Genomic DNA, 26,805 nt, shown 5'->3' with positions numbered 1-26,805 from the left:
ACACAGTTCATGCATCATAGTGCAGATCCACAGTTTACCACTAAAACTAACACACATGTACGTACATGCACTGGTATATACCAATACCAACCTCTAACATAAGATTACTATGTTTGACATACACATTTTCACCCTGTATTCGCTTAATCAGACTATTCTGAAAGAAGTGAAAAAGAAAGGGAAAGGTAAGGGACACAGTATTGAAAGGATACAAAATGCTGTTTCTACACATTTCTTCACAGAGAACCGACAGTAACATGCTGAAAGAGGCAAACACCTCCAACATTGATACCTGAGCAACATCTAGACCTTTTGTTTCTGTACCTGTGCCTTTAGATCTCCGTCCTCCTCTTGATCCGACTGCCAGCATGAGAAAGATTTGAAAACAACACCTTACCCACTTGTATGAATGAAAGCTTTATGAACATTGGTGAGAGGTACACACTAGGTTAAAATCCCATTTTCTCTTCATTAAGGGTTTGAGGAGAAGGAGTAGACACATGGGCTTTGCACGGTTTCCCTAACTCAGAGCAAATTCTTCTCAAATTTGTTTTTTGCTATCAAAGGGGTATTAAACATCTTCATTTTATAAATATTGCTACAGTCCACATTCATAGATCGCTATTTATGGAGCAGCAGCTGCACCTTCTCACCAACATCATGGCTAATCTAGGATTGAACAGCAACAGCAAATGCTTCGGAATTCCATAATCCCAGAATTAACACATAGGACATAATCTGGGCCACAAGCAAAGCTTTGCATAAATTCACCACGGGCAAACAACCTGCAACTTTCTATAGAAGGAAGCACATTTTATTTGCTTAAAATTCTATTTCCCTAACCATAGTCCCTTTCTGTATTTCTGTAATTTTAGTTCATATTTAGCCTGTACATATTCTTTCAGGACCTATCATCTGGAATGGCACACACATCCTGTCTACTTCAGTGCATTTTCAAAAGCAAAGCCATAGGGACTGCCCCAGCAGCCCTGTTTCCAAGGGTGCAATTTTCAGGTGGCAGATACACTACACATTTTGAAAATCAGGTATCTGTAAGAAAAACTGAGATGTACTATATCTTCTCCTCTAAATAAAGATGGCAACTAGGGATATTAACACGTATTTTTGAGTAATAAACTGAACATTTTAAATGTCACAGTTTTATGATTATGTTTTACTTTCTGCAGGGCTCAAGGCCTGAAGCTATGGAGTGGAAGAAGCACTTCAAAGCATTTTGTACTTCTGACTCATCTCAACAGACTATGTTGTTGCATCGTTTGAATTCTTTTAATGCCCGTGTTGCTATTTTATTGTTAATTTTTCATATAATCCTAATTAGACAAATGACTCGTGGGAAAATCTGTTGACTACTTTACAACTCAGTTCAAATTTATTCTATTTACTGCCAAAGCTGAATCGTTCTGACGTGTCATACAGAAAATTTTTCCTTGACAGTAATTTTAGCAGTCTCAAATATTAATGAGATTCTTCTGGAAACCTAGAGTAGTGTTTGTGGTAAGACTCTGTCTTCTAGCAGATGTCAGACGAAATTCAGCTCATGTTTGCAGCTGCAAACATATTAATTATGAAAGCATTATATGCACTTCAGTGAAGTCATATAGGGTTGAATTTGCCTGCACAATCTATGTACCATGTTGTGAATATGAGGCTCCTCAGTGCAAGGAAAATATAAACATTTTACATTTCTCATCTGAAAAGAATACCTGAACTAGTAGTGGCAATATGTGAAGATGCCATGTGAAATTACATTAAAGAAAAGCTTTAGATGTTTAAAATTTAGATTCCTCTATTCAATAAATTTGAAAACTGCTTTTTATTGTCTTTTCCCCACTCTCCCACTCAGGCTTCAGAATACAAGAGCAAACAAGCAAACAAAAAACCCCAGGGCATGATCTGGTCAGCACAACCCTCCGGACGGGCAGCACTGGCACGGGTGACACCGCCACTGCCGCACCACTAACCGCACAACGCAGAGGCCTTGCAGCTTCCAAACCAAACCCAGAAATCAGAGGAACCCTTAGGGAGCACGGGAGACTCAGCTGTCCTAGCAAAGCCGTCGCGCTTGCAGGCACGCACATGCACACACGCGCGGGAGGGATCCTGAGCTGCCGTAGCAGACATGCGGTCTAGCCCCGAGGCGCAGGGTCGGGAAGAGACGAGGCAAAACGCTCTCCCCTGCCATAGCCGACTGTACAAACCTCGGTGGCAGTGGTCTCACCATCAGCCGCAGTATCCGTCTGCTCACTGTCAGTCTATGGGGTTAGACAAGTACGCGGGTCCCGAGAGGAAGGCAGGAATAAAGAATAAACCCAGCTCATCAGTACACGCAGCTCACACGGGGAACTGTTAAACTCAACATCCCTGTGAACTGCATTAGCATTGCTTTTCAAACAACGCACATGTCAAAGAAGCAAAATAAAAATGCTATATTAGTAAACAGAACAGACTCAGAGGAAGACTCGAGGCGTACTGTACACAGTATATGGCTTTACTGGAACAAATTTATAAGCCAAACAAAGCATTACTGGTAAAGTGTTATTTGAATAGCAGATTTTTTGTTTGTTTGTTTTCCTTAACAAAGCCATGTAGCTTTAAAAAAAAACATGGGGAAAAAAGTGACTAATATTTTCTAAAGAAACTTTTCCTTCCATTATGATTTTTTACAGAAAATTATGGAACTAATTTTTGCTCTAGCCAATATAAAGTGGTGGTTAAATTTTTATCCGGAGGGGAAAAAGATAATTAAAAAAAAAACAACAACGAAAAAGCTACTTTAACAGTCATCTGACTTTCAGCCCCTCATTTGTACAGAGGTTGTTCTTGTCTCCACATTTATACACCATGAGGCTGTCTGCATTACCAAGGAGTTCAAATAACCATACCCCCAGCCCATCTACTGTCTGTCTGTGGAGTTATGGTAAGGCTCAGATCCCACTCGGTTCCAATAAAGAACAGCTGATAATTGTTAATGATAGTAAAAAGAAAGAAAACTGCCATTAAAAGAAGAAAAAATACTTCTCATTCCATTTAAGAATATGGATGAAAGCAGGAGAAAAACAAAAGTAACTTCCCCCACCCCCCAAACACTTACTAGGTATGAGTGATAAAAATGAAACAAAGCACAGCATTGCACAGTGATCTATCCCTGCTTTGCATGAAGAACATTTTACTGGAGAACACAAGTGTCAAGATTAATAGAGAGTGGAGTGGAGGTTGCTGCAGACTGAGAAGAGAGTTCAAAAAACTACTCTGATATCAGGTAAGCATATGGAAAACTAGTAAGTAAAGTGCACCCTACTGCCCCAGACTGGCACATACAAGTTGTTTTGATAGCAGTGAAAACTCTGGTTTCCATTAGTGATTTTCTGTGGTCCTTAGATAATCTAAAGTAATCCAGGCAGGCAATTTAAAGCCAGGACAACACATCTCATCCTCCAATCACATCAATATGAACAAGAACAAAAGAAGAACCTTCTGGTGGATGGAGTATCAGTCTTAGCTTTGAATTTCCTCCAATCTTTTGTCATTTTCTGAGAACTCCAGTTTCATAAGACAATGTTTTGATTTTTTTATTGCTTTGTTTTTTATTCTTTGAAGAGTTTGTATTGTTTGTATGACAGACAGAAGAATAAACAAGCATTTTGCACTACTTGCTAAGTGCATGAATGCAAGTTGCATGAAATTTTTCAAGCCATAGCCACTCTTGAGACAGACCACGTATATTTTTAAATGGAGGTGTAACGTCAAAGTAGTCTATTAGGCTGGTCCAATTGCTTTCACTAAAGTGCTAGAAAATTGTTTCTTAATTAACAAAGGATCTCATGTCTTTATAACATTATTGGCAATTGCAAAAGTATGGCAATAGAAAAAAAGAGTATGCACTGTCACTCCTATTTACAAAAAAAAAAGAAACAAAAAGGAATTAATGAATCTAGACATTTTAGAAGAATTAAAAATTTTGTCAACGCATTGTAACACAATTCTGGCACAGAGGGTACTTTTAAGAACTTGAAGTCAATAAAAAATTAGATGCTAAGGTACAAACACAGAGGCCAATGAATTCCAAGGGGTGAGATTCTGTCTTTGACTGCATGGACTGACTCCAGATACATAGTTCAAGGGAGAACAAGCTCAACAATGCATGATATTGGTTCAGGATACTAGCTGTGGTCTGCATCTCTGTGTGCAATCTTTTTGAATTGTAGGGGCGGGAAAGGCTCCTATTTCTTTTGCCATAAGCGACATGAAATCCTAAATAAAGCACAAAACTTGTTTTATTGCAACATACATGTCTGACAATAAGCCAGTCAATAGCCATGGAGTTGAATTCAGCATTACTGAGTTACTTGAAATAAAGACCTGGGGTTATCACAGAGCAGGGAATGGTGAGTTAAGGTTGAGCAAGGCACTCTTCTGGAGTGGAGTAAGAAAGGCCAGGCTCAGCTCCAAGACAGGCTGAGGTACAGCTGAGGTGAGGCTGGTGGGCAGGCGAGGGCTGGAGCAGGACAGAAGGCAGCTTCTCCTGAAGTGCTGTGGCTGCACCTCTCCTACCTTGTGATCGTAATTGCTGTGATTTGTTTTGCCAATGTAATGCAGACATGCCCGAGTTTAAAACATATTCACTTTCATGCAATATTTTGAACAATAAATACCCCGTGGATTAGGCACAAGTCTGTGTTGTCTGCCAGGAAGCACTGCCAGAGTAATCACCCTCATAAAAGAGAGATACTAAAAAGCCTATTTTAGATGTTTTTATGCTCAATACTTTCTAACTTTACCAATAAAAAGAAGTGCTCATTTCTGAAAGAGGAGCAGACTAATGTATTACATAAACACTGCCTCATTATTGCCTCTAGAGCTGGAACTATATTAATGCTATTATTCCTATTAGATTAATCCAAGTGCAGAGCTAATGCAAATTGAGACTTAAATGCTGTCTCAAAATGAGGACAAGAAATGAGACAGCAGCATTTTGGATGCCTTTTATCAGAAATTGCACATTATTTTTTAGTTGTAAGGCACCACAGAGCCAAAAGCATCTAAAGATAATGTTTTTACAAGACAAATTGATGTGACTTTTGGCTTTCCATGAAAGGGAAATGAAATCCTGCACCAAGGCTTACAAAACTAACAGCAGCAGATGACAATGTTCAAGCTGGTTTATTGAAGAGAGCTACTGCAATGGACTATCGACAAGTGGCCAAGGTGGCTTTTTACTGGGCCAACTGGTCTGCAACTATCTGATCTGGGTTTTTTCTTTATATTCAAAGCAAAACCATACTTTTGTATTCAAAGAAGAAAATAGAAAATCAAGGAAAAGCTGAACTCATTATTTTATTCTGTCATCAAAGAACAATCAGGCTCCAGCAAAAACTGAGATGCCAGCTGCTCTGTTACTGAAGCATATTCCTTTCCTGCCTCTGGATATACCATCACATCCACAGAACCCAGAATCACTGCAGACTCCTACTGCAACTGGTTCATCTGCCCGTGATGACCCTGGTGGCTTGAGGCATCAGTTTTGGCAATGCTAATCTAACACTGCAAATGTCAAGACAGCCCACGTGGCATGCTCCTGCAACAGCTGCAGAACAGCTGTCCCAATCTGACCCCTCACTGATACACTGGATTTAACCATGGGAAAACAATTTAATCTGCAGCAGAGATGGGATCAAGGCTGAAAATTGAGATCCAGGTTTTGCTGGACCAGAAAGCCTTTTCTGGGGTTCAGCTACAGATGATACCCCTTTGCAAAAAGTGGAGTCCATCTGGACTTTGAACATACTTAAGTTGGTGAGGGTGCTCATAATTGTTGGGTAGCTAGTCATATAAATAAATGTAGATACATATGCATATATTTGCATGCTTCAGTAATTATGCGGAAAATTTCACTTAATACTCACTATTTAGATAGCTATTCTAACCCTACTATAAACTGACAGAGGGAAGAAAAAGGTCTTATCATTTAGTGCAAGTCACTTCGCACCAGCTGACACAGTTCAAGCCAAGCCTCTTCCACACAGTGTTGTGCCTAACCCTGGGCTCCAAGCTGTACTCCCAGCATGAGAAAAAAATAAAAAATAATAATAATAAAAAAACCAAAACAAAAAACAACAACCCCCAAACCAAAAAGAAAACCCTTCTAACATATCAGCACAGACAGAAATGAGGCTCTGAAAGTAGGACCACTATTGCAGCAATCTAACACTGGTTAGGACTGAAGCACTGAACACAAAAAAGAGTGTGTTCGATGCCGAGGTACACACCTCTTCCTCTGAACTGTCACTCAGGTCATTGGCAAGTGAGGCACTCAAGGAGGCCGCCTTGGGCTCCAGGTAGCAGAGGCACATAGCCAGAGGAAAGGAGAGAGTGAGGGCGTATGGCACTGAGAAAGAGGCAGAGAGCAGAAAGAAAAAAATGAAGAGGAAGCAAGGCACGAGGGAGGGGGAGCGGATGGGGAGGTAGTGCTGCACACTGGCAGGCAGGAGGTTGGTTTCGGAGAGGTTAGGGAGCGACAGGTAGCCATCGTCATCCAGGAGGGAAGGAAATGACTCTGGAAGTTGCAAGGAGAAGGAAAACAGTGTTCCGCCTTTGCCAGCTTTCTGCTTGTAGCCAAAAGCCATGTCCTGCTCGGCGGAGCAAACTCGCCCCTTCCTGTCAGAGTCTGGCTCCGACTCGCTGTGTTTGGGAGCGCTCTCTTTGGGGGCCTCACAGCCTAAGGACTTTGTCCGAGTGCTCTCCTTGCATCTCCTGCGAAGCTTGGCTGAAGATACATGGGGGCCAGGCTGAGAGGATGGCGAGGAGTGGTGGGAGTCAGTGCCAAGCAAAGATGGCTGGTGACAGAGAAAGAGCAGCAAACAAGGCGCAAAAGCAAAAGGACAAAAAGAAAACTGTAATTAGTTAATTTTCTTCCGTGATGATAAATAATATATATTATATATATAATTATAAACAGTATTTTAAAACCACAGCTTTCCACTGAATTTCCAGTGCATGTTCCCATGCTGCACACCACATGTATTAGTGAATCACGCTTCTAGCTTACAAAAGGCAACTTCTTGATTCAACATTTGTCTAGTCCTCTGCAGCACAGGATTTACATAAAACCCTCCATGGCCACATAGGGAGTTTCAGGTGCTGCCAATTTCCATTTACTGCAAAATTGTTTCCCATCATAAAGAGTTTTCAAACATGAAGTACATGGAGAGCAATAAAGAAGGAAACATATTTCTAATACCAGCACTATTTGTGACAGCATTCTTGCAGTCAGGAGGAGACCTGGTGGGGGCCAGATGCTTCCCATCTATGCCTTGGACAACCTTAGCAGTAATAATTAAAACTCCAAGGACTTAAAATTCCTCCATTGCAATATTTAGGAAAAAAATCTAGGCCCTAAACCAGATTAAAACACATTATTGTTTGGGGGGGGGAGCAGAAATCCATTCATCAGCTGCCCCTGATGGAAAAAAACAGCTCAGCAGCTATCCCAGCAGCCAGTTCCTCAGCACAGCTCCCACCACTGGTCCCTGCTGGGCATGGCCACAGCCCTGCCCTCACCTCTGCTCACTGTGAGCCCAAGCAGGCACAGCTGGGGGCTCACCTCCTCCCAGCCCCTCCACGCTGCCACCTCTTCAGCCATACACTGAAAGAAGGGAGCTGAGACTTGTGGCTCAGCAGACCCCATCATCTCTCACTGGGGATCTGAAGGGGGACTGGCTAGAAAGAGATCCTTGCCCCACACAGCCACATCTTCTCATAATCAAGATGTGACCCTTTACCCATAGTGAAGAGGCAAAAATGCCCCTGATGCTTTTGCTACAAGTTTTATTACAATGCCAAGAATACAGACTACCAGCAAGCAGGATTTGCTTTGATATGTCACTTGTAGGGCATTCAACTGGCCTTTCAGGTCATTTGGGGACAAAAAATTGGTAGTAGGAGGGAGGTGATTCAGCAGAAATGGTGGCTGTCATTTCACATGCTCCCTGCAAGCAGACACCACTGCTCTTTAGAAGAACAAAAACCACCATCATCACCAAACTGCATACCCTAGTACAACACATCTGCCACAACGCTAATGGATCAGAGATGTTTTGGCCAAAATCCACCAGGTGCATGTAGCTGAAGTGGCCTAAGTGCCTGAGCTATTCCATCCATAGTGAATCTCCCCAAAGAGCCATAATAGCCATTTCACTTTCACTTCAAGCTCCCAAAAGCAAAATTACTTTAAAGCCATAACAGCATTTTCCTCCAGTTCAAGCTGGTGTTGAACTGGAGGTAAAAAGCAGATTCAAATTTTAGACACACAGGTTGCTACTAAGCCCAAACTTTACCAGGTATATTAATGATAGGAATGGGACGTTAAGCCAAGTAATTACACGGAAGAATGCTTTCCTTCCTCTTTAATATTCCCCTTTCTCCCTTCTCTAACAATCTATCAGTTCAAGGAATCTGTATTCCCAAGAAATCAGAACCAAGCCTAGCTTCAAACCACTTACAAATGCCTTTATGGATTTAATGCAGTAAGCTCAGGTCAAAATTTAATGCTGATGGACTCACTGTTTTTTTGTGTGAGCTAAATACACACAAAAATTACAACTTCTCTTTATATTGCAAAGATAAAAATCCAAAGTAAATGCATTCTTTTCTAATACAGACTATTCACTTCCTGGTATCTTTACAGTGTTAATATTTAGAATAACTTCTGGTACTTAAATACACACGGATAAAACAAAGGCAAAATGTCTTAATGGAAAAGGTGTAAACCTATCTAAATCATCTATATGCCCTTAAAAAGGGATTTGATTTCAGGCTTGTCTTGTGTTTCTTGAGACATTCATTTCTGATGACAGACAAATCTGTTAGCAGATCCATGTGGAAGCAGGACTGAGATCTCTGTAGGGTTACAGAACTGAAGCTCTATTTATGATGGTTTAAACAAAATTCATCTCTTGAGTGGGGGTAAAAATCAATCATTTGTGTATATTTAAGTTCCATCAAATTAGTCTCCTAAAATAACTTCCGAGTATTTCTAGCCATATATAAGGAATAGCTAGATGATCTTCAAAATGCAACTGATCCTTCCATTGACTTAAATTAACAAACACTTGGAACAGAACTAGCTTCTATTGGATGTTTTCTACATATTCAATTTTCATCGTTATTCCTCCATATGGAAACTAATGGAGTTTCAAGAAGACCACAGTTAAATTTTGTAGAGATTGTCTTTTAAATGCCACAATTACAGCACACACTTTCAAAAGAAAACCTTTTTTTCATTGGCAATTTTCAGTTACTCAATTTGTTTCTGGTTTTCAGTACCTTAACTGCAATTCTTTTTGAGGACTTGATCCTTTCACTATGTAGCTCATCCTGGCCTTATATGATAAAGCTAAAAGTTCAGGTTCCAACATTTGCATACTTGACAGTTCTGTGGATGTAAATATATATATCAAGGCTTTTCTTCCTAAAAGATGGGGGTAAACCTTACTTGTTTAGCAAGTGCATTCTACAGTACACTTTCTGAGTGTTATTCTACCATATTTCTCTTCACTGTCAATCTCTTCACTATTTTCCATATCCTCCTTTTTGGTTTACCATGTATTAATATCTCAGTAGATATTACGCACAACTACGTGTGTATGTGTGTGTGTGGCGGTTGTGGGATTGAAGATGATGAGGGATGACTCAAATTTGACAACTGAGAAGAGAACCATCAATTAAAACTATTTTCTTCAACACAAACTTCAAACAAGTGAAGCAAATGCTTTTGTAAGCCAGAAAAAAATTGCTCATAACAGCAGATTAATATCCAAAAGTTAATAGAGAAAAAATGTCCATTGAAATTCAGGCAAGGAAACAGTGTTATGAGAAGTATAAGAGGAATAGTTTAAAGCACAGAGCTACATACAAGAATACAGAACTATTTTGTTGCCTTCTCAAAATAAAAAAAAACCCCAGGATGGCCTTACTAAAGTCAAAATATGACGGAAAACCAGAAGAACAAACATGCACTGCCAGGCTACTTCTGGGCATTTCCTAAAGAGCTGTTGAATGCTGCGTGAAAAACATCATTCTGACTGTCAAACACATTTCAAAAAAGAGTCCAAGGCAGGAACTAAGTTTTACAACATCATATGAAAACTGAAAGGACTACAGAAACACTGATTCAAGACACGTATATACACATAGTATATTTCCTTTCACAGAACTATTTCCTCTTTCTCCCGACATCCCTAAAAAAATCCGTGTTCCTCCAAGCACTCTCCAGGCATCCCTGTTTAATACAAAACCCTGAAAATTCTACCTTGGTGTCATGGCGTATTGCTGAAATCGGGGTGACTTCCTCTGCTCTCTTCTTTTTGCCCTCTTCATCATCTTTGTCCTCTTCTGTCTTTTTCTCTGGAGTCACAGTGGTTATCAAGTTGGTCTGAGAGATGCCCTTTGTTGTGGCGTACTGGCCAGTACCAACCTCTGCAGCAGACACAGAATCCTTCATGTACATTTCATGGTTTTCATTCACTGATGCTAAAAGCAAATATTTAAAGAGGGAAAATCTGAAATAGCTTTTGCTGAGAAGCTGCATAAAATTAAAAAAGCTGGTTTAGAAAAACATTTGAGATAATACTGAAAACAGAACTATGTCATGTTTCAGGAAACCAGAAGCATGTGCATACATTTAAATAAATTGTTTACTTGAAATGAAGCTCATAGCTTTTATATGCATACACATATATTATGGATGTGTATACACACATTACTGTAGCTAATGTGTGCATTACACAGTTGTTAAATGCTAGCAAGCCGTTAAAATTACTACTGTAGTAAAACACCAGACAAAAAAAAAAGCAACGCGTTGCCACAGTTATCAGGCAGGAAACATAAGGAGAACCAGCTATGACATCAGCCATGGGGGTGGAAGAGATGTTTTTTTTTTAAATCTGTCAGAATATAAAAACGCAGATCAAATGCAGATTTAGTAACATGCTGCATTACAGAATATGACAATATTGGTACAACACAGGCATAATACCTGAGAAAAAAGAAATGTGATCCATGTATTATTAAGTACTAAAGTCTGCCAGTTAGATGAGCTCATCCTAAAAAATTCTGCGAAGTGATGACATTCAGTTCAGTGGACCCAACCAGAATATTTTAGGATGCAAGTGCTCAATAATTAATCAGATTTAAGTAATAGTTATTTTGAAAGAAATAGTAGCTTTACAGATAGAATGTAATCAAAACTTCAACATATGCCCAGACACTGCTCTTCACTATTGGGTAACTAATTTCTAAACCAATAGGAATATTCAAATTTATAAACTCACTTGCATCTGTAACAAATGACAGAGTCTTAGTCACAATGTAAGCACAATGCAGAATGTTACGGATATATCTTCATTATAGTAACAATGCTAGTGAAGATATCATAAGCATTGATTTAAAAAAATCTCTTTCCCCCATTTGCACTTAAGCAAAGTAACAGAGTCTAACAAATACTGGGTAAAATGTTTCAGGTATCTTGTCTCTTGGGTTTAAGTTTAGGAGGCAGGAGAAAGCAAAGGGAGTAGAGGGAGACATCTTGTTTAGATGTTACAAACAAAATAATGCAGAAGGATAATTTCTGCTTTGAAACACATGCACAGCAATCAGGTCACCAGTTGCTTGGTAACTAGCAAGAAGCACATCAGAATTAGAAGATTCCAAAATAATTAATGACAAGCAGCACCTTTAGAGGGAGAGAAAAAGGCTTGTCACTTTTACTTCTAAATCAAAGCTTCTCCCCATCCCCACCACCAACTATACTCATTGCAATTTGTGATATTTGGCAAGAGAATTCACCTTTTTTTTAATCTGTAATGAATCTGAGTTTAGTCTCAGTCTTTTGTTTTTTCTACAAAAATAAATACAACCTCAGCTGACAACAGTAATAGTTGATGACAGTAGGTGATACTTTGAACTACACACTGATTTAACCAAAGTCAGCAGCAGAACCATGACCTCCATGAACCAAGGATAAAGAGAGGAAGGATGTCCTATTAACCTATGTATGTTACTGTCCATTTCATACCTTCAAAAATAACAGATGAAAAACGTCTCTTAGTGCTTATTGTAGCAGGATGTGAGGTAATTGGAATCAAGTGCTAATACTCAGGGGAAATAACTGATAATTTCTGGATTGTAACGAACTTAAGTGAAAAACCTACACAAGAGAAAATCTCAGATTCAACCAAAAACCAAACAGTCACTCATGCAAACCCCAAGAAGGTGTTGAAACCTGACTTCCTTGGGCAGGCAAGTCCATCCCATCCTTCCCCAAAGCAGGGAAGCAGACACGAGGCCAAGGACAGAGGCTCTGTGAAGAGCGGGCCCCAAAGGACATACTCCATCCAAATACTTTGTAAGGACCACAGCAGTACATTTAGCATGGAAATTCTCTGCACCCTCCTCTACCCCTGCAGTGAGCGTGCAGGTACTCACAGCCTCCACTCAGCCGAATCTCAAGGAGAGGAGATGATGAGGTTTATACCTAACAGAAAGCAGTGACCACAGTGATGACAACTTTTGACAAGGCCAGTTGAGAGGCCCTTACCCCCATCCAAGCTGCGAGACATGGTGTAGCGTTTGCTGGAGGACCGCTCAAAGTAGGGTGCAGGACGGTCTATGAGGGCACTGGCTCTTCTCGTCTGGGCCTGTGTCCGCCCGCTGTAGCGAAACTTGGAGCCCAGCGTGAGGAACTTCTTTGGAGGTGCTTCTGGCAGCAGGAGCCTAAAACACACCGAGCAGTGCACCTGTTATTGCCCCTCCACTGTTTCTGCAGAGGAGAGAAGACGACTGCTGGCTATCTCCATCTCTCCATCGTAACCTGTGCCTCACCGGTCTGTGGCTAAAAGGGAATCCAAGGATGCCCCTCATACAGCATAACAAAACCACTTAGCTAAAGCATTTGGAGACCTGAGTTCTTCTAAATGGGCAAGAATCACTCAGCTCCTTCATGCTTGAAAATCAGATTTACTATTTTCTGACTGCTAAAACTAAAAATAAGGTGTTTCTTGTACTAGAGGCCCCTATTGAGCTGAAATGCAGATGTATCTCTTCAAATTTAACATGGTGATGTTATGCTGAGGACAGGGCCAGAACTGATTCCCAGTGAATGACAGGCAGTATTCATTCACAGGGGTGCAGACATTTTTCAGGTTTGAGCTCTCCCACCCTCTGTATTTTGGGCATGGTAGCTGGCTGAAGAAGCCATTCTTCTGCTATGGAGTCTATGATTCAGACATTGTTTTTTCATTAAAAATAAGAAAATACCCCAAAAAATGCACACTCCTTTTCTCTTTAGATCTTTTGCTTCTAAGACTGCATTTCATATGAATGAACAGACAGCCTGAACCAACAGTTTTAAGAAAGGAATACTCTCAAACATTCCCCAGAGGGGGTTCTTAAGCATTGGACACCCTTTCAAACTGTCGAAAATCTCACCCTTTTGGGTTTCCCTTGGTAAGTATCTATTTAATGACAATCTTAGCACAATTACAGCCCTATTTCACTATCCCAAACTTTTCTCAGTTCTTCTTAGATGTCAAAAAAATAGCTGCAAAACTCCTTAGTAATCCAAAAATTACAGCTATGGGTTGGGTATTCTGGGTGACCAAAAAAAACCACGACCTACTACTGTCTGTACTTTCATATGTAATTAAATAAAAATATTCTTCTTTTTTAAACTCTTATCCACATCCCCCAGCAATCTTCCATATATGAAGATTGTTCTCCATATGCAAGCTTATATGCAGTAGTGCAGCAGAGTCCTTCATCTCCTTAACTATAGCAGCTGATAATATCATGGCACAGATAAAGTAAAATTATTAATTAGGACCATATGGTGATTTTAAGCAGTATCTATCTGAAATAGTATGAATAATTTGGGTGCAACATCTCAATTTTTGAAAAAGCAATAACCTTCCTTCTGCTCAGAGATACCTCATGATCAAAAAGACAAATTGATTTGAAGGGTTTTGTCTCTGCTGACAGTATTTATATTTTCTGTTGTGTTTTATATCACACCTTTAGGAAAAGAAATCCACATACCTGAAAAATGTATGGTGTTCAACACATACTTTCCATAAGCGCTTTGCAGCACGATGATTTGGCAACTTAAACCCAATAGTGCTTTCAAACTGCTCAAACTAGGTAGGAAAAAAGAATAAGTATGTTTTTGGTGCTGTGCATCTATTTTTAGACAGTGTACACAGGTTCATCTTCATTTTCTCTGTCTGTATCACCTCATTGCAAGGGTGAATGTATATGCTCATGTATACAACCACATATATAAATATTCTACAGAAAGAATTCTGGGTAAAAAGCTGTGAATGATAATCTGTGGCAGCCTTTGAGGATAATTTCTGAGGGAAACATTGGTCATGAGCAAGAGATTTCTTATGGTGACAGTGATGTTTTATACCCTACAGTAACAAAGAGATCAGTTAAGACTAGGGAGACTTCTGAGAAAACATCATTCAAGTGTTGTACCCTATTGATTTATTTTCACCAGTTTAAACTACAGTGGGAAGCCTGCTAATAGCTGGAGGGGACCAGCAGTCCTCAGGGACTGATTTGGTCTCACACAGCCTTAGATTAAGGATATTTACAGAGAAAGTACTACTGTTAGTAAATCACGCTGGTTAGAGCTAATTCATCTGAGGACGATGAGGCAAGACAGGTAATTGAAAAGAGTTGTCCAGAAATACAAAGAGATCTCTTTAGATTGTACTGCAAATTTTTATATTTCAAATGCAAAAGCTGCACCAGCTATATCTGCCGTAACACGTTGATGGCTACAGATAGCTGAGTAGATAAAATAGAGTTGCTGTGATGGGGAAAGGTAGAAGGGTACTTGTAAGGAAGTCTGGATCCCTGCAGAAGCTGACAGGGAAATAAGGCAGGAAACAACAAAATAATAAAGATAATGTGGGATAGTGAATCACATTATCACAAAATGTAATTTGGACAGAGGCAGTATTGATTATTTTACACACGGAACTATGACCTGGTCACAGGATACTGTGTATCAAGACCAGCAGAGCTCAACAAGGTAGCAGTGGTGGAGAGCATCAGTGCAGACATTGGGAATGACTATTTGTTTAGGTTTTTAAAATCAAGCTCAAGGCTGGGAATTTGATTACTAAAACTGTGTCTGCTTAGAGGCAGGAGACGTAGGTTTGTGGATTTTGGTTTAGGACTCTAAAAAAGGCTCAGCCCAAGGAGTGGGGAACCCCAGCATGTTTCCCAGGTCAATTATGAAGTCAGTCCCAGAGACATTAGCTGCATTAAGGGAGAAATGCCAGTCCTCATCTAAGTGATTTCTGTCCTGCTCTACTGCTCCACACTCTAAATGGACATGGAGTTTTCATCTATCACATGCCAGTTATTGTACAAGCATTTAAAATGGAAATCCTCCTTCACCTGTGATGACCCTGAATTTTTCAAGAGTTATCATCCTTAGGCCAGGTTGGATGGAACTCTGAACAACCTGGTCTAGTGGATGGTGTTGCTGCCTATGGCGGGTGGGTTGGAACCAGGTGATCATTAAGGTCCCTTCCAACCCAAACCATTCCATGGTATCCATGATTTCTGGGAGAGCACATGCTCAGTGAGGTCGGTATTGGCTTCACATGCGGCTGAGCCACGAGAGGGCACTCACTGTACGAGGTTTCATCACATCCCCTTCTCCAGAGCCAGAACAGGAACTCCTGAGGGCCTGGGAGGACTAATGTGTGTAGCTGCCTAAAATGCTGTAAATATACTGGTCTGATATGTTTATGGAGTTTGGTATGGCTTGTCTACATCTCTTAGTGGGTGAGATAAACGCCAGTTTCATGTACAACATGAGGGAGGATAACAAGCTCTCCATGAATAAGTAATATGCTATTTAAATGCCCAAAGTATTCATAATATGGATGAGCTTTTAATGTGAAGATGGCCATATTTATTCCTTACATTACATCACGGATGTAAACAGAAAAATACTAAATTTTTTTTTATCTGTATTTTAAATATATACCTAACCTTCCCTAAGAAAATCAGCATAAATTAGGACATAAACATGGAGAGGAATGTTAAAAGCTTATAAGACTAAACAAATCAACAAATCAGTAAAAACTCATGTTTTTTCCAGAGGTTCATCCACTTAAGAGAATCAGGATGCCCTTACCTCTCCTGGTCGGATTTTGATGTAGAAGTTGTTCCTCTTGTAGGAAATTTTCAAAACCTTTGGCCAGGCAAATCTATTTATTCTGAGTCTGTCTCGATATATTAAGAGTCCACTTGCACACACTCCTAGCATGATTTCCACTCCTTCGGAATCCTGGAATAGCAAGCAATGAACTTTGTTGAGTATTTCTATCCTTGCACCCTACAGTACCACAGATTCCTCTGTTCTGTGTTTCTATCTGAGTTACGTCTTTTTAATGCATCAGCTGTAGTGACCTGATTTCTGAGTGCTACCCTACTCACTGAATGCATTCATGCAAATAATAGTAAGGTTGGGCAGGGTGAAGGAAACTCAGGGTTTCCAATGTTTCCTTATATTTTACAAAGACTCCGAAAGGAGGAGGGAAAATTTAGAAGTCATTAAAAGAAATACATCAATCATATAACAAAGTTTTATTAACATAATAAAAAAATGTTATTAGCATAAATACCAGATTGAAAGTAAGTGTGACAGCATACAAATTTACTTCTCTTGGTATCACTCATCTCCATGACTAAGCCTTGTGAATCCTTAGATAAATTTTTCTTCTGTAGTTCGCTCATCTTGGCTTTAGTAGGTTTGGTAGTTGCTTTAAGGCTTTTGTGCTTTTGCTCGGTATTTTCACTTTGAAATGCCCAGTGGGCATAAGTTTGGGCATTTGGATAAGAAAAGATTCTTTTTTAAAAGTGTGCAACTGTCCCTGTGCTATAACCTACGTTTGACAAGAGGCTGGAGCTCAGACACATTAGCACAACAAAAGATTTGTCCACAATCTTATAAAAACATACCCATAAATATGTGGTCTTTGAAGTAAGAAATATAGATTTGTCTTTCCTTTAGAAGTCTTCAAATAGTCTAAAACCAATCCTCACTATCTTCTATCACTGTTTCTTTGTTTACTTCAGTACTAGTACTGATAGAGAAAAGAAGAATCCATTTTAAAGTAACTGAGTTCTTCACAAATTGTTTTTAAATAACCAAAAGTCAAAAAAGCCTGTTCATAGAAGCTTATGAAGATGTCACCCTATGATAACCATGAAATGAATTCATCATTTTCCTCTGGTTTTCCCAGCCAGCTCTCTTTTAGGCACTCAGTGGAAATCTGATTACATTTCAAGACCAACACCATGGTGTGCATGGTCAGTCATGATGAAACAGCTACGGCACAGCTTGCAATGAAAAAAAAAAAAAAGTTTTAAAATCACAACATAGAAACAGTGCCACGAGGTCACTCCAGTATTACAAAACACACCAACAGAGGACATATGTTCCAACAGCGATGGTATCACCACTTAAAGATAGATTTTTTTTCTAAATACAGCTCATGTGTAGTATTACCGTCAGGCACTACAGAAAAGACAAAGCTAATTTTTTTCAGTATACTTCTGTTTCACTTTCCTAGGCAAAGAACAATGTCCAAATACAGGGAACACATTCTAAAAAATGAAGTCTCATTGCAGTAATCATACTACCTGGTGAATGACTGAAATGCAAGTGTGCTCATACATGGTATTTTTCTATAGGTACAAGAGGCTTCTTTTCTTGATACACTTTCTTAAAAACTTGAGAAGTGCCTTCTTCCCTTATCTCCACCTTTGCCACAAACCAAAGTTTATTCAAGACTTCTGTTACTTGTTGGTGTCAGAGACTGTTTCCCAATGTGATACTACTAGTGTAAAATGAAAGCTGAATGAAAGAATTTGGCTTTTTTCAGGAGCCATGTGGTTACACGGGACAGAAACCTGTTAGATGCAATGTCTGAGGCACATCCCTCTAGCTCTCCATACAGATGGGGGGGGGGCTTCCTCAGAATGGTGAGAGCCCAGAGGACCAATTGTCTATTTGAACGTATTTTTCATCACAGCCTTGCATTCGATAACTGAGAGCTAGTTTTAACGTGAGCTGGTGAGTCCAACATCTGTCCAATACCAAAGATATTGGCACAGCTTTAATGAATTGACATTTACATAGAGACATTTGCTATGGCACAACTTCCAAAAGGCATGCACAGAGATACTTGTCCCCTAGCCTGACACCATCAAATCTCACTGGCAGACCTAATTAAAACTAAACATGAACTTCTCACTCAGAGTCTACTTTTCCCACGTTCAGCTCAGTTTTCAAGATGACTGTCAGGTTTCTTAACCCACAGACAGACATACCTTGGTTATGACCGCAGCTTTTTAAAATAAAAAGCATCAGTTTGGAGAGAGATTAGCTTTTCTACTAACTTCTCTTGCTCTGAGTCTTTTGATATGAAAAAAAAAAAAAAAAAAAGAGCAAACCAGGATACTAATACATTTTTAGGAAAGAATAAATAAAATGGTTATCTTATAATATCCCATCTTAAACTTCACAGCTTTTGTACAGTATTCTGAAAAATACTTAGGCCTTAATGCTACGTTATGTAAAATTTTCAGTAACAAAGCCTGTAACTTATTTAAAACAATAATCGATTTAGTTGCTGGTTTTTGGATTTCTTTGCCTCGGAAAAAAAGCTATCAAGTGACATTTGCCAATCCATTTCTCTCTGCTCCAAATGTGCCTCAAGACAGTGAGTGTATCTGCAGGGTACAGGGAAGGCAGTGGCATCCCTCCTGGTTGATGTTGCCCATCGAGCTATACACAGATTCTTCATTTACAGTGAAGGCAATTAACAGAACACAAAAGATTGCCTTGAATTCTGTAACAGACATGCACAGCTCCTATGAAATGCCCCAGGGACACGGTTGCAGGCTCTTTCAAGATTTGAGCTGAAAATTTATCTCAATTCTTGAAAGGATCTGCTGCAGCAAAAAAACAGGCTCACAATAATTTGACCTTTACAGAAAATGCAGTTCTCTCCACAGGGCAAAATTCTTTGGTTCTATATTCATGTGCCAAGGATGCTTGGTAACCTCAAAAATGTTAAAATCCATTAGTCTTATTCTGAAGAGTGAAGAAATAGCAATTATCTATTTGGAAAAAAAAAAAAAAAACCACCCTAAAATTAAAAATCAGACAACCAACACAAGGCTAGTAAGTGACTCTCCCAAGCCACAGTAAGAATGACCATGTTTTATTCATAACTTAGCCTGCTGATGATTAGAGGAACTACTTGATCATGGGAGAATGTTTCCAGGAGAATTACTACCCTCCCTGTCAACCGCAACAACCACACTTCAGGAAAGAGACAAGCTGCTGTCTCCCCATTATCATCAATCTGATTAGGTTTCCAGCACAGCTAAATAATTGCTTGAAAGTCCTTTGCAGCACAGAAATCATCTGCTAGCCAGTTAAGATAGCATGGTTGGCCTTATTAAACTGGAAAATGTAGCTGAATTAAAAGAAAATTGACCATTCTCTGGACAGCTTCTAACATCCTCCCTCGTCCCCTCATCCATTCAGTATTTTCCTCAAGGATAGCATTGTTTAATCCACATGAAAGTTGATGTGAAACATCTTTGAATCTATAGGACAAGTTATGTTATGGTTACAATCTATATTTATGCTTATTTCATGAATCACCTTTCCTCATTTTGACACGATTCATCCCACAAAATTCTTGTCTCAAAAATACAAGAAAAAGAAATCAGGCAGTCCATGCAGATCCAAGTACTATGCCCCAGGAGACATAGGGCCTATGAGAGAACCAAAGTACATACCTTGGCATGATGGAGATCTACTCCGTACATTGATAGTTTTTTGGCATTCTCCAGGAAATGCATCTCAGCTTCTGCAGGTGTCATTCCCCTGTGGAAAAGTAACCAGTTCTAGCATAAATGTTAAGGAAACAGAATCCAAAAGATAATCCAGCAGCTGGAAAACATTTTCAGCTTGTCAGAACTATAGCCATACCCCTTAGATAGCTGGGTAGCCAAAGCTCTAGTGCAGACCCTGTTAACTCACTTGCTGCAGAGCTCTTCTCTATCCAAAGACGCACAGAGGAGTCTTGCCAGGAAAACATTAAGTGCACCACTGCCGAATTTAACAGCTCCTGATGCACTAAGATGGTACCTGAAGCAGGCTAGAGCTCACACTGACGCCCTCTGCTTACCTGTGGCTCTTGTGCAGCTCGATCACTTTGTCCTCCAGCTCCTTCGTGTGGTTTGGGGCAAAGCGGAACTCGCTGATGTAGTCGCTGCCGTACTCGTCGGGGTCGTAGTCGCCGAGCTCCGACTGCACGGTGTAGGAGCCCAGCAGGGCCAGCGTGACGAACGAGCAGGGCAGCCGACCCGAAACGATGTCATCTCTCAGCTGCAGGCAGAGGTAGTACCTGCAAGGGAGCACCAAAGCAGCTCAGACTGCGCTCCTCCACCGCTGCCCCCAAAGGAGCACTGCCCGAGCTCTGGAAAGAGGCCTCGGTTCCAATAGGAATTTGCAGACAGCCAAGCCCAGAGATTTTTCAGCCAATTACAAGGACAATAATAATTTTGTAAAAACAACCCCAAAGTCCCCAAAACACCAAGCTCTTGCTTAATTTATCAGTAGGAACACCTAATTTATCTTCATACAGAAGCATGAAGATCTCTTAATAAAATAGGTTATTACTTTGTTTAGTGACCTAGATGAAGAAATACTCATTGAACATACCAGATTTCTATCACAAATCACTTACATATAAAACTGCCTGATCATTCTTTAAGGAGAAAAAAATAATTAAAACCCTCATATACTGTTCATTTAAGAACAGCTGACCTCCACATCATTCAAAAAACATAAGCTGTCTCTTTAGCAACATGTGTTTTCTCAAAAATATATTTAAACAGTAAATGCTGTTAAAACCACAGAAATATGCAGTGCAAGGTTTCACCAGATAGATAAATACAGAAAAAAAAAAAAAAAAGAAGAGCACTGGTTTGGTGGCAAAGGCATAGCTCCCAGGGGAAATTTAAGAGTCTGAAGAAGAATAAAGCAATTCTTTCCAATGGAAGTCCTCTGTTCAATTGTGAACTCTTGGCACACTGTGTTTCTTTGCAGTACCTACCACAGGGGACCCTGATCTAGGCCAAAAGGCTTCATGCTACCTTTAAAGCAACAAGTAGTCCATACAGCCCTGAAGGTTAAAATATTCAAAGGTTGCAAAATGTTGCAACAGGCTGGGGAACAGTTTGCTGATGGCACAAAAACTCACTACAGATCAAAGTTTTTGTGCCTTCTTCCAAGGAGGAAATCAGGTGAGGCTTTGCTTTTTGGTTGTTGCTGCCATATGAATACAAAACCAAAGAGCAGAGGTGTAGAGGGCAGAGCTGAGTGAATTGGAGAGCAGAGAGCACCTATTAATTACCACCATATTCTCTATTCCATGCACATTGATTGCTTACTTTGTCAAATGATACACAAAATTTACGTGCATGCTTATTCTCATCTATCCTGGTTTCAGATGGGAAAGAGTTCATTTTTCCCTAAGTACATGGTACAATGCTTGCTCTGTTTTGGAATCAGTACGGTCATGAAACAGTAATAACTGGCAAAAATGGGCATCAGGCCTCTTTCTGAATATTAAAATCAACTCTAAGGAATATACATATTGAAAAAGCTGGGGTTTAGGTTTAAACTACACAAAATACTTCATAACACAGAGGACAGACACTGTACACGCTGTCTTTTCTGTCAAAGTATTGCATATTTTCCATAAGCTCATATGAAAAAGAAAGACAATTGGAATATAAAACATTTATTTTCTTGTATAATTAGAGTTTAAGTTCTACCAGGAACAGCTTTTAAGCCACTTCTTAAAAAGGTATTTAATGTTTAAAACACCTGGTAATGTCTTCAGATAGCTGGGCAGGGTCTGGAGGGTAGAATTTCACATTAAATGCAAACTGCCAAGCACCACCTAGAAAAGAACATAGATTGCCTGAAAGTACACTGCAAATACAAACAGAGATGCTCATGCTATTCAATCACCAGTGGACTTAAAAATATCCCAGACAAGCAATTAATAAGAAAAGGTTTTAGAATATTTTTCCCACGTGTTGTACTGAAGCTGGTCTATTAGATCAGATTTTACAGCTCTTTTCTTATTTAGTAGGATTTCCACTGAAGTGAGGACTCTGAGTGAACAGTAATTTATTACTAATACTAAAAAAACCCCTCAGTCTGAGAACAAGGTTAATTGAAAGTAAGCCCCACACAGTCTGTACAAGCTTTAAAAACCAATAACCCAAAACACAGAGGCACTAGAAACACCACAAGCCAGAGTACGAATGGGCTCTGGAGCAGGGTGATTGCTGAGGTCTAGCAGCCCAAATCAGCATCCTCTCAGAGTGCTGCCTCAGCACACAGCTCCTTTCTTCAGCAGACATAAATTATTGTGCAGACAAAACTGCAAGGACAAACAGAGAGTATGACTGCAAAAGTACATAGCACTGGGGAAATCTTATTTAATTATTTCACTAAATTTAGTTGACCCACGGGATGGATACTGGTTTGTATCTCCTGAGTTAGCAAAATTATTTCTGGAGTGTTAGCTTTAAATGTTGTAAAAAAGTTATATCAAGATTTAAAAATAGAGTTGAACATGGTATGTAAATATAGAAGTTATTCTGAAAGAAAGGGTTAGTTTACACCAGCACATGACTTGAATGCAAATGAAAAGCAATAACAAAACCCCAAACCACACTGTTCGTACAAGCAACAAGGAAATTTTATCCCTTGAGAGGCCCCATCCACTTTGGTCATCCACACATCTAATCTCAAATGTTCAAGGCCGGGTTGGATGGGGCTTTGAGCAACCTGGGTTAGTGGGAGGTGTCCCTGCCCATGGCAGGGGTTGAAATTAGGTGATCTTTCAGGTCCCATGCAATCCAAATGATTCAATGATTCTGTGAATGTGCAAGAAGAGTTTTGATGTCCACCATCAGGACTTCAGCTCTTGGCAAGACTTTTGAAGTCCTTGATTTTAGGAACTTTTCGTTTTCTTGGGCCATAAAAGATGGTGAAAGGAAGATTTGGCTGTCAGCGAGGATGGGACATGGTCCCACCAGAGAGTAGACCAGCCCCAAGGTGGGAATGCAGCCAGAGGTGACACCTGATTCCACAAGAGATGGAAGGGACTATGGCCTGTAAACCTATTCCTTGGCACAAAAAAATGAATCAAACCTATGATAAAGCCTATCATAATAGCACAGGTGGTTAAGACAGACACGTAAGCAGTCTTCACCCCATATTTACAGGCTGGAATAAAACCTAACAATGTGCAAGTTAGTGGGTTATAATCAACAGGGTGTGAAGCAAGGGCCTTTCTCAGCCACCGGGATGAAGTCCCAGCAGTGTGGTCTGCGTGTTGTACAACTCAACCAGCGTTTAGCAGGACTATATATATGTCTTTTAAAGCATTATGGGTAACAGCACTACTTTTCCACTGTTGGCCCATTCCAGACATCTGGGATGAATTGTACAGAGAAAATTATTAGTCATTTTCTGCAAATACAACTGTTCACTGCCTCAAGTCCAGGATGAGACTCTTCTGCCCTGGTTAATCTCCCGCTGTCACAACACTTCATTGTCTATTTCATGGCCTGGGTACATATTAAATGCATTTCAAATATGTGGTGGGGAGCTGAACTGCTTTACTTGCATTGACCATCTTTGTAACCTGACTCATCGTGGTCTAAAGCACTTTTCAGATCCATAACTTCCTAAGATTTAAAAAAGTTCATTACTTTGTATTGCAGATCACTTAGTTGTAATGAAAATAATACCGGAGGGAAAGGGGAAGTTGCTCACACTAAGTGGGGAAATTCTCCCGCCGGTGTAAATTAACCCTTTGAATCTTGGAGAGGAATGGGATTATTTGCTGGGCCTGGCCCAACAAATGTGAACTACCAGATACATTCGTTTGTGAAAGCACTAGTGCTAGAAGAGGTCATTTACAAAATATGCAAAGAAAAAAATTTACTGAGGCTTTTCTGCCCACAGAAGTCGTATTCATAAACATTTTGTCAATTTTTAAAAGTGAGGGGAAGTAAAAAAATGCAACTCAAGTTTTGAGCCCAGTAATCTCAAAAAGGTTTTCCTTTGAGAAGTTTTTGAATTTCTAATGTATGCCTAGTTATAACAATTGAGCTTTTCAAAAGATTCATGTGAATCAGAAAATTGACTGGTCATTTTAGGAGCAAAGATCAACCTTCTGAAATGCAAAAAAGAAAAGTATTTTAGATAGACTACTATCTTTGTATCAGTGAATTATTTCAGTATGGGGCATGAGCAGTGTTTCTGGATATGATATAAATATCAGTAATGCAAGAAATAACTCATATACATGGCCTAGTCCCTAAGGTTACATTGCTTAATGTCAAACTTCAGGATTTTGCATCTCTGCAAATGTCAAGTTGTTTTCAGCGATGCAAGTTCACGTGTTATGAGCATCAGTAATGCCTCACCATCATCATAGGGTAAAAAATCTAAAAGATTTAAAAATCTAAAGGTAGATTATTCCTTTGCTAAAAACTTGGGACAGGATACAAAAGATGACCATGAAATATGCTTTGTCCCCATGGGGGGACATGTAGAAGGGGGCAATGATAACAAACTTACTTCGAATCTGCTTCTTGATTTCCTTGGCAGGGTCCAACCAATTCTGCAAAGAAAATGTTTCCTTTTTTCAATTTGAATTAGAAAACACAATAAACATTATTTTTAAAACAGTGATATGAGTCAAAGCTAGAACATGTGAATATCTGCCATCCCATTCTCCTTGGAGCAGCAGTAGGCAGGGCTAACAATAATTTTCAAGATGTGGTCATGAGTAGAAACAGGATTTTTATTAACCTTCACAGACTTTGAGAGCCTGAATGATTTGAAATAAAAAAATAAAACATAGGAATTGGTTAAATGAACCCACAGAGATCTTTTTGCAGAGTATCTTCCAGGAAAACAATTTCTACAAGCTTGTTATAAAGGGGTGTTTTTGATCGATTTTTTTCCTCCAATCCTGGAAAGGCTGAAAAGACTTGCTAGAGAATAAGAAAGTGCAGAATAGGGCACTACCGTGTTTGCAATGCAGCATGGGCATGCAGGGCTCCCTAGGGAAAACCAGAGGCAGAACCACAGCACCTCTGCCCCCATCCACACCATACAGAGCCCAGTGACTATGCAAGACAAAACTCCTGCTGAGGTGGTGGAGAGCTATCCTAGTGATGTGTTAGTACTCCATGGATGCCAAGGAGCAGATGAAATTCCTCTGGAGGAGGCACACAGCATCTTGGGCTCTCAGTGCCTCTGCTGTCTTGACCTCTAAGATAATCAAATTAATATTTAAAATGCGTCACAGCCCAGAACAGAAAGTTCACTTTCCCCAGGAAAGTTCCACTTTCTCCAAAGAAAGATAAACAAATGTATCAGAGAGACAACAAAACACTAAAGAGATATCAAACAAGCAGAACACAACAATCCCTCCCCAACAAAAACAACCAGTTTGCAGCTGTCCAAACCTGCTCTGTGGTGCAAAACATGAGCCTGAAGATCTCCAGCTATTGCTGAGCACAAAAGCACACCATGCACCAAGAAATTAAAGACCCGTTAGGATTTCTGTTTACAATGGTGACATGGGATACAAGCACATATGTTGTCTGGCTGGAAGTTATGGGCCAGAGGATACAGGTGAATTGATAAGTACTTTGACATTAAAAATATGCATGTTATTGATCAATAAAAGTGGTGGCAGGCAGGTGTTCTTTTAACTGTTTAGCTCTGTAAAGTAACTGGTAACCCATAAATGTTTACTGCTTCTAAACCCTGTATTAATAATGAATCCATGCTTCTCTTTCCCATAGGAAAGCATACCTCTCTGAAAATGCACTTAGACTTCAACCTAGCTTTTCTCAAAACTAAGCATATGCTAAAGCATTATCTTGCACTCGCATGGACCAAGTATCTGCTTAAGTGATTTTCTGAATTAGAAACGAAGTCTGTAAAGAAAGAGGAATAAGAAACAAAAAGACTGATTTCTTTCATATCATATATATTTGAAACAAAAGGAAGCCTAAAGAAACTGTTGTTCCCACAAGACATAAGCAGCTAAAAAATTAATAGTAGCTTCAGCTCCATCAGGGAAGACCTTTCAGGCCACACAAAGCACAAAATGCCTTCAGCTGGTGGGCTCTACTGAGCTACTGTGCATATTGCTAAGAAGTTTTGTACTGGCTTCTGTCAAAATATTTATCTTAAAATGCCAAAATAATATTTTAAATTATCCTTTGATACTCTCACCATACCATATCCCAAAAAATGCATGTTTGGGACATATCACCACACATTAGATCATCTTCAACACTTGTAATACACAGCTTGTTTCATACTGAAGTTGGAATGCAGGACAGCAAAATGTGATTCACTATTGCTACCAATTGCTTCTGAAGACTAATGTCTTTAGTCAAATAAAAAATAACACTAAGATAAAGTCAAGGCTTAGAGCCTTCCCTTATCTTAGCAGTTAGCAGGAGCAGTCAGTCATCTCCTTCCTATCTGTGTCCCAACCACTATTATTGAGCCATATTTTACTATTATATGTTTTGTAGTGTATGTGTGAGTGTAAATCTGACTTTCATCTA

General features: G+C 39.7%; 1 protein-coding gene across 40 annotated transcripts in view; it reads right to left on the bottom strand.

The window, feature by feature from the left end:
• EPB41L3 (erythrocyte membrane protein band 4.1 like 3) overlaps positions 1-26,805 on the bottom strand; it is a 141,047-nt gene that overhangs the window by 14,555 nt on the left and 99,687 nt on the right. For 12 of the 40 annotated variants that reach the window (XM_088173443.1, XM_088173380.1, XM_088173370.1 and 9 more), the window contains exons 5-16: positions 24,791-24,833; positions 22,013-22,088; positions 20,307-20,525; positions 19,915-20,002; positions 16,232-16,384; positions 14,110-14,207; positions 12,614-12,789; positions 10,328-10,548; positions 6,288-6,854; positions 2,220-2,273; positions 325-360; positions 92-157 (exon numbers count right to left, since the gene is read on the bottom strand). In XM_088173443.1, the coding sequence (XP_088029569.1) occupies positions 92-157; positions 325-360; positions 2,220-2,273; positions 6,288-6,854; positions 10,328-10,548; positions 12,614-12,789; positions 14,110-14,207; positions 16,232-16,384; positions 19,915-20,002; positions 20,307-20,525; positions 22,013-22,088; positions 24,791-24,833 (1,797 nt within the window). The remainder of the gene's footprint in view (positions 1-91; positions 158-324; positions 361-2,219; positions 2,274-6,287; positions 6,855-10,327; positions 10,549-12,613; positions 12,790-14,109; positions 14,208-16,231; positions 16,385-19,914; positions 20,003-20,306; positions 20,526-22,012; positions 22,089-24,790; positions 24,834-26,805) is intronic. The other 28 variants (XM_088173526.1, XM_088173551.1, XM_088173507.1 and 25 more) reach the window with 11 other exon arrangements.

The sequence above is a fragment of the Sturnus vulgaris genome, chromosome 1 (genome assembly GCF_052056855.1).
Source record: "Sturnus vulgaris isolate bStuVul1 chromosome 1, bStuVul1.hap1, whole genome shotgun sequence".
NCBI lineage: Eukaryota > Metazoa > Chordata > Aves > Passeriformes > Sturnidae > Sturnus > Sturnus vulgaris.
Note: the sequence above shows the minus strand (reverse complement) of the source record. Positions and strands in the feature narration are given on the sequence as shown.